Source organism: Clupea harengus, chromosome 20 (assembly GCF_900700415.2).
Source record: "Clupea harengus chromosome 20, Ch_v2.0.2, whole genome shotgun sequence".
NCBI classification, from domain to species: domain Eukaryota; kingdom Metazoa; phylum Chordata; class Actinopteri; order Clupeiformes; family Clupeidae; genus Clupea; species Clupea harengus.
The window spans coordinates 5,549,425-5,563,045 of record NC_045171.1 but is presented as its reverse complement, the minus strand read 5'-3'; the positions used below and the strand labels follow the sequence as shown (position 1 = coordinate 5,563,045).

General features: G+C 44.1%; 1 protein-coding gene across 7 annotated transcripts in view; it reads right to left on the bottom strand.

The window, feature by feature from the left end:
• The window catches only part of diaph2 (diaphanous-related formin 2), a 386,793-nt gene that overhangs the window by 94,024 nt on the left and 279,148 nt on the right, over window positions 1–13,621 (bottom strand). For all 7 annotated transcript variants that reach the window (XM_031587577.1, XM_031587582.1, XM_031587583.1 and 4 more), the window contains one exon: window positions 169–293. In XM_031587577.1, the coding sequence (XP_031443437.1) occupies window positions 169–293 (125 nt within the window). The remainder of the gene's footprint in view (window positions 1–168; window positions 294–13,621) is intronic.

The window sequence follows — 13,621 nt, the reverse complement described above, 5'->3', positions numbered from 1 at the left end:
CTGCAGCTCATACATGCCTACCGCGTGTGTGTGTGTGTGTGTGTGTGTGTGTGTGTGTGTGTCAAAAGGAAACTCATGTCATAGAAATGAAAGATGTAATCTCAGCTCCTACCTGCTCGGACATGGTCAAAGAGGATTCATAACAGAGGAGTCAGACTGAAAGGATATGGACATTTTTTCCACAAACTTGTCCTGTTTGTCCTCGCTCTTGGGGAAGTTGGTGATGTCGTTCTCCAGCCTCTGGATCTGGCGCTCCATGTTGTCCAGACTGGCCTTCAGAATCTGTGCAGAGACTGGAAAACACACAAAAACAAAGAATGATAAGGCACGATGAAGGCAACAAAAAAACCTAAAAATAAAACATAGCAGTGTGATTTAGAAGGGCTTGCTGACTGATATCTGATTTGTCATTTCCCATCTCGAAGTGACAACTCCTAATGTCATAAGTAAACAACTCTAGGAACTGCATCTCCATGCCGCCATGGCTGCCAGTGATTGGGCCCCGAGCCACGGTGGCCTCAGCCAGGAGACGGTGCCCTCCGCTAATCTGTGTGTAATCACCATTCACAGCTCTCCTGCAGCCCCTCCATCACTCACTATTCAGATGAGCTCTTTCAAGTCTGCACTTCAAAGCGCTTCCCCCCTGTGTCTTAGGGGGAGTGGGGGGGGGGGGGGGGGGGGGGGGGGGTGAGTGGGTGTGGGGATCAGACAGGATGCCGCTGCCCCTGGGCCAGCCGTGTTGTGATCGCTGTTTTGGCTTTAGAGGTATTGATAGCCGCGCTCCCGATGATCACTCCACTAAAGGCTGACTCAAGTCCGACTGAGAGGGTCAGCGCCCCGACGCAAGGGAGAGGGAGAGAGAAAGAGAGAGAGAGAGAGAGAGAGAGAGAGAGAGAGAGAGAGAGGGAGAGGGAGAGGGAGAGAGAGAGAGAGAGAGAGAGAGAGAGAGAGAGAGAGAGAGAGAGAGAGAGAGAGAGAGAGAGAGGGAGAGAGAGAGACAGACCTGAGTCTAAGGAGGTTCCTTAAAAGTCTGCACTCTCGACCATAAACTTTTTGAGGACAGGCAGACTGGACAGACTACTTTTAGAGGTCTATGCTGCTTTACTGGTTTGTTTACTCTGACTAACTATGGCCCATTCAACTGAACATTATACAAAGGCATTTCTATCAACTGTCCGAGAAAAGTTTGAACACACCTGCTTGAAATTTTAATTCTTTACTTTCATTGTTTATGCTTTATATCTCATAAAAAAAGTCAATACACACTTTCTAATTTGTTGTATAAAAGATGACTAAGAATTCTAATATTAAGGTTATATACAGAGAGAAGGAATTTTGCATTCTATGTAAATTTGCTCATTCCGTGTGTACACAAACTTTTGATAGACAGTGCAATTATATCCCTGATATGCAGCTTACAAAAGAATCCATTATGCAGTCACAATGAGAAAACACAGTTATGCAACAGAAGGCAAAAGTCTTGAAAATGCAGGCAGACATGGAATGTGTACTGGGGGCTGCAGATTCAATTAAAAGCACACCAGAGTGTAGGTATTTCTCACAGATTTTCAGACATATACAAACACGGAAATTCAATGCATTGAAAAATGTCAATAAAAGCAACCTTGTGGGCATGAGGCTAATTGTAATTCTGATGTATTACGTTAGAGAGGAAGCCGTGGCAGTAAAGGCCAACCAATGCTTATTTTCCTCCTCACAGAAATAGCATGGAAGCCAGAGTTATCTAGACAAGGTGAGGCCAGTGCGGTCTGACTTCCAAGGCACCCTTGTGTCTTTGTCCTACAATTTATATACGAGAAAGACGACAACGAGATTATAGCAAAATGGGAAACTGAAGAGAGGACGGGACCCGCAGGCCTGCCTGCGGAGAGAAATCAACCAAGGGCCAGATGCAACAAAGCCAAAGGTGAAGCGTGAGTCACTGAGCCATTAAGCGGGCGCGCTGGAGGAACGTCGCCAAACACCGGATTTACGGTCCCCCTAATCAAGGCTCACAAAGCCCCAGGTGAACTCCTGGACTGGGGGCGGGCAGGCGAGCAGGCGAGCGGCGGGCGCGGGGGTGGGGGGGTTCAGCAGTTTACCACGTCTCTCCCCCTCCTCTCCTCATGAGGCCATGAAGAAGAAGAAGAAGAAGAAGAAGAAGAAGAAGAAGAAGAAGAAGAAGAAGAAGAAGAAGAAGAAGAAGAAGAAGAAGAAGAAGAAGAAGAAGAAGGAGAAGAAGGAGATGAGGAGGGGATGTGGGCAGGCTGGGCAAACATCTCAAGATGGATAGACTTAGATGTGCGGAGATTCACAGTAATGTGCAAACTACTCTGTCCTTTCCTAATGCAGAACAACAGGAAGCTGGAGGGGATGGGGAGATGGTGGGAGGGGTCAGCTTATAATTGGGTTGAGTCACCGATCACGCTGACTCCGGCTGGTTATGAGTGAGCTAAACTCGCCGTGAGAGACTAATATAGAGCAATGTGCTGATGTCATGACAGGCCGGGGAGAAACATCAAACGAAAGCCCTTCTCCCTGCTTGAAAATAAACATGCTTTATTTGACACTCTGTGGGACAAGATGGACAACAGTGACCAAAGTATTACATCTAATCACCACAGTAACCTACTTTCTTCATACTCACACAGGTATTGCTGTATATAAAGCTGAACTGTATTTTCACACATTTCTAGATTTGATCTAAACAATGCATGCAGCTGCTGACATATGGGTCACGTTTCCTTTTTGGTATATTTTTGGACAGAAACAGAGCTCTATGTGCAACCAATCCTAAATGCATAGAGCATCCCTTTGGAACATTATTAGTGACGTTATGAGAGGGGGTACAAATGTTTACATGCATAGAGCATCCCTTTGGAAAATTTTTAGTGACATTATGAGAGGGGGTACACATGTTTACATGCATAGAGCATCCCTTTGAAACATTATTAGTGACGTTATGGTGTATGTTTACGGAACAGAAGAAACATGAATAGCTTCCACAAAACATGCCCATTTCTCACAAATCAGGACATGGAGAAATACTAACCTTAAAGCTTTGTCTTTCTCCAGTGCCAAGTTTCTTACAATTTTTTCTGCATATGATACTTTAGTACGCTAATGACTGCAGTCAGCAAGACGGCACCTTCATTTTAATGGCAGGCAGTAAACTATGAATCATCTGCAGTGGTTGACAAGTATTTATATATCGCTCTCTAACTCAACATATTCTTAGAAAAATCAAACCTGTACTTCAAAAGGTCTCTATGAAGGAAATGTCATTTTTATGTTTGTCCAAGAAACGATTCGCACCTGGATTTTTCCTTCTCTTTTTTTTTCTCTCGTCCTCCTGTCTCGGTTAGATTTGCCAGCCTTATAACCATGTTTCTTCCTCCGTCTCGACGAGACGAGCCAAAAGTAAAAGCTTATTGCATCGGTGATAGAGTTGTACTAGAAGACAAACTCTTGCCCTAGTCACCACTCCACAGATTTACAACATCATTACTGTTTGTGGTGTTCTGCTAGGCCTCCGTCCCTGGTATTTATTTTCCCAGGGATGTGACAGAGGAGAACTATTTCATTAAACTGGCTCCCATTTGCACTCCCAATAAACTGCCAACAAAATATAACGTCAGTCGTCATAAAAGCCAGGGGATGTACAACACCAAATACCAAATCATCGGCCCTAATGTGAAGATGTCAGCATTATACCTAGCCATTTGTTGAATGGGGCAATTTTCAATTTGGATTTATGGGACGAAATGTATCAATATTTCATTCCTTATTCTTGTGTTGCTTTCAAAGGTTACAGTGGGAATGGAGATTTATCTCGTGTGTGGCCTCCCTCTCGTGGCATAAAGGATGGATAGACGTTTAAATAATGTCTGAGCTTGCGCAAACAAAGGCAAATGAAATCTAAAACTAGACTGAAGGTCACTGCAGAATATCTACTTGGCATCACAATGCAGGATTAAAGCCTCCATGGTCTGCTCCAACCATGCTCAAAAACATCGCTGAGCAAATCAATGTGCCACATACATACGTTTTTATGTGTGCATGTGTGAGTGAGACCTCGGAGTCAAAAACCACGCTTTCCTAGACTACATCACGAAGCAGACATGAATGAGGTGTGTATATGTTGTTTAAAGCTTTAGCTATCCGGTTGAAAAAGTGAGACTTCACCTCGGCTAAGAGGAGAAACAGGTGGGAGAAGGAAATGAAATAATAACCTCCATTATAAGGCACACTGGCTGTCATTAGAGAAGGTCCATTAGCTTCTACATACTTCAGTGAATCGCACCGCATTCACCCTCTGCAAATGACTCTAGGTTGGATGAGGGGAAATTGGTCTATGTGAATAGGACACAGCCATATCTCTAATTTACCTGCTGTAAAATGAATTTCAGCAGTCGGGGATGGTCAATGAAAACCTTTCCAAGGGGACCATTACAAAATGAATAACAGTCAATAGAAGTAGGACTCTTGAGATGTGACCAGCGTCTAGAAGGCTGCAGTCCTGATGTCTATAATTCTTTGAGGACAACCTCTGAGGATTCAACATGACAACAGCTATCCCATAAACAAATAAACAACTAGAGATCTACATATGTATACTGGCGAAATACATACAATATATACCTGTGTACATAGATTCTTACATTCATATATGTGATGTAAATGTAAATACAGTCACTCAATCAGCGTACTATTTTATTAAGTGCGCTGTTGCGAGGTACTTGGAAACACTACTCCCTTCCGAGCTTGAGTGAACATCTCGTTTGTTTGGGAAACATTTCTGCCCCCGTGAAAGCACTTAAAAAAAAAGACAAAAGCAGACAACTTCAGCTCGTAATGAAGAGGGATTGGGGAGGAGGGGCTGACTAGTGCTCTGCGCCGGAGACACCAAAAAGCTCATATTGCAAGGGTGAAAGTGATACTCTTGTGGTGACAAAGGAACCAAATCACCCCCTTGTGATTACCTGGGATACTGTGACGGTGAAACTTAAGAGTCTCGTTGACAAAGGCTTCTTCAAGGGTGCAGAGACAGAACAAATGAGGCAATTTACATGTATAGTTAAACTGACGGAATGGGGGAAGTTCACACCACAGAATTAACTGAGAAGTATAGTTCCGTTTTGACTGAGTGGCTGGGACTCAATTAGCCTTCTTCTCCGTGATATTCCACAAAACCCTGGAAGCGGAAGACTTCCAAATTCACCAATATACGCGCTGCCATAAATCCAGGCTCACAATTAATTTCATTATCAAATAGGGGAATGAATGAGACTTTGTTGTGGGTGGCCATTGAGTTGCAGTATAAATAATATTATCACTGAAAAACAGGAAACAAACAAGTACATAGTTGACGCACAATTCAATTAATCTCTGTGGAAAGGGAGCAAATCCCCACGATGTATGGGTCTGTCCATAATTATTATTCACCATCAGTGGAATGCTAATCGGCCAGGGTGGGGTGGGGGGGTTGGGGGGGTGTAGAAATCCTTTTTGCGTCCGCTCCATTTATTATTGTAATTTCTATTTTTCCTCAAATCCCCCACTTAACAAAGCTTTATCATAATTAAGGATTTACTGCATTCGTTGATTTCATCTGAAGGATTTCGTTTGACAAACCTTAAGGTTAAAATATGCTTCAAAGTAAGCCCTCAGCCAAGGGTAAATATGCAAATCTCTACAGATGCAGTTAACACCATATTCTAGTCATTTAGGTAAATTATAGAGGCGCGGTCCTAAGCTTCAGGGAGAGGCACACTCACACACAAACACACACACAGACAAAAGATGAAAACAGGCCTGTGCGTGCACACATACACACACACACACAGATTTTCACACGCTTGCACACATCCACACACACACAAAAGGCCCCAACACTGAACACATCATACACATCAAAACAGCCCAGAAATGCCTATCTGCAGTAAGTCTATATTCACATAAAGGATGTGCGGAAATACACAATGAAATCGACATATAGTTACAATACAGCTATTACAAATAAGTACAAAGATGTGGAAGGTGGGAGGAAAATAACACCTTTAACTGTCTCTGAAAAACCCTTTCAAATAGCCAAACATAAACATACATACGCCGATGACAAACAACACCATCCAGTATTGTTTGTTCAACAAACAGAAGATGTGGGACACACTGAATGGGGAAAAACCACATTCCCAATGCAGGGCTAATCAGCGATAACGCACCACAACAGAAATGGAGTTGTGAGTTGCCTCCATTTACCAGTGGGGGGTAAGAAAAACACACACACGCAAGCAAAGCACATCTCATCTGTGCTGGGGCCTGTGACCTATCAGGGCTATGATGGGTTATGGTCAGGTTCTCACCACTCCCCATCCACAACGCCTGCCCTCCTCCTCACACAGACAGCCGTCTATTTTGAGTGATGGGCTTAGGCCTTTGCGAGGGCAGCCAGTCAGGGAATGAAATGTGCGAGTCCCCTTTGAAAAAATTCCATCAGGATCCATCAGCATGGGCTGCAGCGCTGATAACACGGTAGCCATTGTGAGCGACTCCTTCAATAACGCATCAATGCCCCTGCCAGGCACCTTTAAAAGGAGGCCCAGGGTTGGACACAATTATCTATTTGGGATTGGAGGTGGAGCGCTGATAAACACAAGGTGAGACAGGTAAGGACAGTGAACAAATCCTCAGGCAGGAGAAAGACTGCGAAAGCAGAGAGCTCAAATGCACAACCGGAGAGGGGAACCATCCACAAAGGAAAGAAAGGATGTGGGAAAGAAAGACGAAAAGGAGAAAGGGGGGGAGGCAAAAGAAACATTTGGCAGTAAAGTTATAAGATTTTGCAATTCTATTGCTTTTGGCAGTCATCACAATGGCAGTCAGGGCAATGTCTCACGAGGAATCGCAAATGGAGTCAATTACACTTTATTTTGATACATGGGAAAGTTTAGACATTGACCCGAGGTGATGACAATTCCCTGAGTGTCAAGGGGAAATCAAACACATACGGGAAGTGAGAAAAGAGAGAAACAGAGAAAGGGAGAGAGAGAAACAGAGAGAGAGAGAAACAGAGAAAGGGAGAGAGAGAAACAGAGAGAGAGAGAAACAGAGAGAGAGAGAGAGAGGGCGAGAAAGATGGGGGTGGGGAGAGAAACTGGACACGCTGTTCTGGTGCATTTTAGAAATCCTACAAACTGAGTGACCTCGGGTGTTGTCATTTCAAAGCCCAAGGAATTAACAGTCAGATGGATCCGCTCGATCAGACGGTTCACACACAAAATGTATGTATGGATCTCTGCCGCTGTTGCACATTGACAGGGAGAGAGAGTGAAACAAACAAAGGGAGATATAGAATCAAAAAGAGGCAACAGGGAGTTTGCATTAGCTATGAACCTGTGAACTAAAATCAACTGCAAAATGCTCATTCCACAGCCATACTTACTACTGAAATGCCACTACCTTATGTAGCATGGCACAGAGGAACAAAGAGAGAGAGAGAGAGAGAGAGAGAGAGAGAGAGAGAGAGAGAGAGAGAGAGTTGACGGAGGACAGATACCTCACATGGAGACACACACTGCACTTGGGCCAGGAGGCCGGTGAGACTCTGGCCTCAGGGGACAGGGGGAAGATACAGCCCTTTTCCCTCAGTGCAGGTGCATGCAGGGGGGCTGGTTTGGCAGTCGGGGTGGGCCTGAGTGGTGGCTGAGGGAGGCGACTGAAGCAGATGGTGTTGCTGGGGGATATTTACTGGTAAACAGACACCTTTGTCCTCCTCTATCTCCACTGCCCAGTTGCCTTGGGCTGAGTACTAAAACTCACGAGAGCCCCCCCCAACCGTTTCATGTGTTTACATTCCTGAGCTACAAAGAGGACACTAATCACGAGACCAGCTCCGCGTCGCACTAAACAACTTTAGCCATATTGTTTTCAAAGGTGTTTCGGTAAAGCAAAGGGGCAATTATTTGTTAAAAATGATTAAAAACTATTTGTTAAAAAAAGATGAAGAAAGAAAAGAAAAAGCTTTTAGGTCTACTTTGAAATCAAAGTACCCCTGTAGTTTTAGAGAGTTAGCGAAAAAAAACAGTGTTTTTTTTTTTCTTCCCCCACTCGCTTTTCCTAAAGGTAATCTCGCTATCAAGATTCAAAGCTTTCTGCAATATGGCATCATGTTTGATTTGGAGTTTGGATATCCAACTTGCTAAGGGAAATGAAAGTCTTTGATTTCAGAGGCAGAAATTATGAGAAATGGGAGAAAAAAAAAATCCCTTCCCCTCCCGAAATACCGCTGAGGTTTAGTGAGTGCAAATCAGGCTTTGTTTAGTGGGAAGTGTGTCTCTGTTTCTCTCAAGGAGTTGAGAGATTACTTGGAACAATGGGACTGACAGTTGGTGGTTCATTCACAATGGAATTCAGAGCGGAGATTAAATTAAACGGTGCAGTGGGGACTGTGCAAACGGCTACAAAAGTTAGCATTTTTTAATGAATCATAATTGGCATAATTAGTAAGTTGATATTTATTGACATAATAGATTGGGAATACAAATTGTTCAAAAAATTATTGGGGCATTTATTCAAGCTGATTCAATTCCCTACATGAACACTGACACACACACACACACACAAGCATTATTGTGTTTGTGTGTGTGTGTGCTTGCAATGGCATTTAAACGTTCAGAAATATCAAGTGTCTGCTGAGCAATACAGCTGGGTAGAGTGGGGTCTAGTGACATAGACAGACGGGGAAAAAGAAAAAAAAAAAAAAAAAAAAAAAAAGATTGACTGAAAGCTTCACACTCATTCACAACTTCAAAGTTCCACACTATCACGCGGCAGGGTCTCTCGCCTCCCTCACCTTGGGAAGACACTTCTCTCTGGCAGTCCCTGACATCCCTACTCCACCCATCCGCAGCTCGGGAACTCACTCACCCTCTTCACCAGTGAAGCAGATACACACAGGTTCAAAAGGTTAGCGTTGAGTTCTCTGTGCTCTCGTCGTCTCCCCTCACAGTGAATATGAATACATATATAAAATACATACAATATGATTGGTTTAAAAGTGTAAAATTAGAATCTGCCATATTGTCTATACAAGGACCTAACAAATGCTCTGTGGAGCTTCTTCTTTTGTCTCAGTAAAATGCGGGTCCGTGCCTCAGACGGACAAGAGACCAAGGTTACAGTTAGTCAGCAGCACAGAAAGGGGGAAAAAATAATAATAATCGTGTCAAGTGTGTTTTCTTTCCTTTTTTTCTAGCATACTGTATGTCCTTCATTTGAAATTCAGCCTAACTTCATTCCTGGCTCAAGAGCTCCCTCTGTGACAGCACGCAGCCAGGAGCAGCAGCCAGTCTGCACATGGGCATGTTTATGGGAGGACCTCGGGAGTTAATTGACTGTAACCTTTTGGGGATGAGACGGAATACTTCAGGTAGGGAGTCTCCATCTGCGAGAGTACTGTGGGGTTCAAAGGCCCCGATTGCCTGACTGCTTGAAAGCAGAACAATGGCCAAGCGGAATTCATCTGATATATCTAAAGGGAAAGCATTCCCTATCTTTTCTGGTTTGAGGTATTTTTGAATACTTCCACAGGATATGACACCATACATTTTTACAAATGTACATATAAATGTATATGCGTACATTAATCACATATATTTGCATAAAACAATACAATAATCTGTGTGACTCTTTATAAAATAAGCAATACACTCAAATTAGCTGTTTGACTTTACTTCTCTACAGAAAACAGATGACACATTTTATTTCTGCTTAAAATACACACTACGTACCACAGAAAAAAAGGTTCCCAGAGAAGTAGTTAATTGCTGACATTTGAAAAGAAGTAAAATATGTATCGACTCTACTTTTTAGTGGTTGTAACACTTGTTCAGCTCTATACTTGTATACTTGTTAAGCTCTGTGTGAGATTTTAAAATAAGTAAATCACTAAGTAAATGAAATCGTATGGCCGACATAAAAACCAATGTTCACGCTCAAAATTGCTTTTGAGGTGCAAAATGAAAGGGAGGCGGTGCACACACTCCGCAGAGCCAGTGTCATAATTGACTGCACCTGATCCCCTACCCCAGCTAAAGGCGGCGCGAGGGTCCTCTCCTCGGAACAGATAATCGACACAGATAATTCAAATAAATGAGAGCTGTTGAAAACATGCAGACTCCAGTGCCAAGGCCGTGTGCTTTGTGTGCATAAATGGGCAGCATAGATAATCAATCAGGCGCTGTAATGAAGACTTTTGTTTTGCGCCAGAGCAGCCTGTTAGTCAACTCCGGCACGACTCTTTTGTCGTTTACAGAATGGCCAGGTCAAGAGCAAAAACTTTCTTTAGTGGATGTCATCTGTGTGTGTGTGTGTGTGTGTGTGTGTGTGTGTGTGTGTGTTTGTGTGTGTGTGTGTGTGTGTGTGTGTGCGCGTGCGCGTGCGCGTGTGCGTGTGCGTGTGCGTATGTGTGTATGTGGAGCATCTGCGCATGAAAGAGCACAGTTAACATCATTCTGTCTGTTCTGTCTTATGTATGTATATATAGGTATATGCTCCTCCTCTATATAATTGGTTGTGGCAGGGAATTGCAATGTTCTACGGTAGCTGATGAAGCCCTACAGGGGAGGTCTAATAACCACAATTTGGGGTCTTTTCCCTGCTTTTAATTAAATGAATAGACAGCTGGGGTCTGAACGGGATGTTTTGGGAATAACTGACGTCACCCACTTCCTGGACTTTCATGAAATGTCAACCTGTCATTTACAACCAGGATTTACAATGAAAATGGGTCCACCTGATTGATGTGTTGCTGGATAGACATTCATATTGGGGGTTCATCAAAGGGGGGGGGGGTGTGGGGGCTCCAGTCCCCCTCGAAGCATAGTACTGCCAAATGGGAGGGGATGTAGGGGGGACAAAAGCAACAGGCCTGAATGGGCAGCCTAACTCAAGGTGCCGCTGGCTTCCTGGAATGACAGTATTGTGGATAAGGCTCCTCTGGGGAGCCACAGACAGCAGTCAGAGCGACAGACAGCAGTCAGAGCGACAGACAGCAGTCAGAGGGACAGACAGCAGTCAGAGCGACAGACAGCAGCCAGAGGGAGACAGACAGCAGTCAGAGCGACAGACAGCAGTCAGAGCCACAGACAGCAGTCAGAGCGACAGTCAGCAGTCAGAGGGAGACAGAGACTGAGAGAGTGAGAGAGAACGAGCAAGAAAAGAAAAAAGAAGAAGACTGTGATCTAAAATTAAATAGGGACCAGAGACATCGCCGTGCCCTTCCTCTGTGTGACGGCGCAATGGGAGTCTCTATTGTGCGATCTGAATGCATCTACTTAGGGACACGCCATTGCTTTACAGGACCCCCCGCTGCTGCCGCTGACGATAAGCTAAACCGAATCAGGGAGAGTATCTTTTTAACTGAGTGGGTTATCGTTATGAAGAGGAAGGAAGAAGAGGCGCTCTGAGTGAATGTACACTGCAGATTAGACTAGCATGCGCTGTGCAATGAATGGAGAGATGGGAGGAAGGGAGGGCGAGAGAAATGCGAAGGAGAATGATAACCAGAGGGAGAGAGAGAGAGAGAGAGGGAGGGAGGGAGGGGGAGAGAGAGCACGAGAGAGGCACAGAAATACACAGAGAGGACAATTTATGCCACAGTGATTGATGATGACAAGTGGGAGAGATAGAGAGATCACGCACAAAATTAAAAGACTCAAACAGCCTGTTCCTAATTAGTGACACAACACGTAGGACATACATTCCTAAATGAGTTCAAGCGCTCTGCGGCGAGGCGAGGCGAGGCGATGAGAGGCACTCCTACCCATTGCATATGGTGGCGGCTGCAGGTTTACCCCTCGGCGTCCTACATCCTCATCTCCATTCCGCAGCGTGGCTTGCGGGAGCTCGTAAAATCTGATGAGTGGGCCTAAATGTCTGCCTTCATCGAGTGAAACACTTTGTTTGAAACAACTCCATTGGATCAATTCCCTGCTGTCAGGTATGTGTGTTTAAATCTGCACAGGGGAAGACCGTATGCACACCGTAGCCGGCGACGACGCCGACTCCTGTGTCTATTAAAATAGATTGTTCTCACCGAGCATGACCTTCTGCTTGTATTGGTACTGAAGCCTGGTGTAACTGCCTAAATTAGGATACACCATGTCCCTCCCTAATTCGGCAATAAAGTCGATCTGGGGAGATTTATATCCCTCATGCAATACAAAGGTCAGATCAATTCCCATTTCCACAAACTCTATCTTAATTTACAGAGAAGCAGAGGTAGAGACGTCATAAAGCATAAGGTCCTCTTTTGAAAATGTATGTAGAAACAAATGCACGTGCACAATGTGCTTAAGCGTAGGGAAGCGCTGCGTATCGATTGGCTCAGATTGCCCATTTGCAATCTTTTTTTTCCCTTTCCTTTCCTGCGTTCCGTTTCCTTTTTTCTCCTCCACCCAGAGCCAGAGGAGACGGCGAGACTCCAGTTCCCTACTGCAGTGCTATAAACGGGCTTCTCTACCTCAGGCAATCCTTAAACTCATCAGCGTTTTAATGAGGCTTTCCAGCTCGGAGATGAATTAACTGCCTTATTCTATCTTTTTTGCTGTCGTTCTCTCTCCCCCTCTTTCTCTCTCTCTCTCTATCTCTCTCTTTCTCTCTCTCTTCCTCTCTATGCCAAGTCACTCCAGACAGTGGGGGTTTGCTGAGCAGAGAAGTAGTACTTTATCTGATATCTGATATCTTCTTTGTGCAGTCCGGATTTATTCAGACCAGGTGGACGGAGATAGACGTGCTTACAGAGATTTATTTATTTATATTTATGTATCATTGTCTCCTCTCCATCTTGTGTGTATGTAAGATTCCTGTTACTGTGACCCTACTGGGAGATATGATCAACTTGTTAAGCTACATGATACCTTTATTGTACGTAAATATTGCACTGCAATCACAAATCCCAGAACAGGACTGAAATACAATGAGTCACTAATAACGACTGTATTTGTTCTGGTAGAGTCGATATGAAACTGGACCCTATGATTTATTTTTATCTTAGCCCTAACACACATAAACCTTTTCATGTTCAAACTGTGAAAATATCAAGCAACCATTAGTTTATAAGGGGGCGCTGACTCATGGTGCCCACACAGAGTTGTTGCTAACCTTTAAAAACACAGTGGCGATGCGGAGGTCCTTGTGCCGTGGTTTGGTGCAAGAGAGTCATTATTTCTCCATTCTGAGAGACGTCAGGGTAATATTTGTGATAAACTGAGGTGACATCATGAAATGATGAATGTCACAGGGTATATATTTTTGCTTAGTATACAACAAAATGGCTGCCCTCCTGTATTTGCCTTGCCCTTTTAAAACAAAAACAAAACCGCTTCTCTTTTTCTGAGGGCTCTTTCAGACGAATGCTGACCTGTGTCTTTCTCTCCTGAAGAGTTGTAGAGGATGTCCGCCAGAAACAGACAATCATGAACATCATGCACTTTTCATTGCGTGCAAACAAACAACTGATCAGCCAAAAAAAGGGGGAGAGGGGAAAAAACAAACCGGCTTATTTAGCATTTAGACTGATATCATTAAAAAGGCTCATCTGCAGGACATTGTTCAGCTC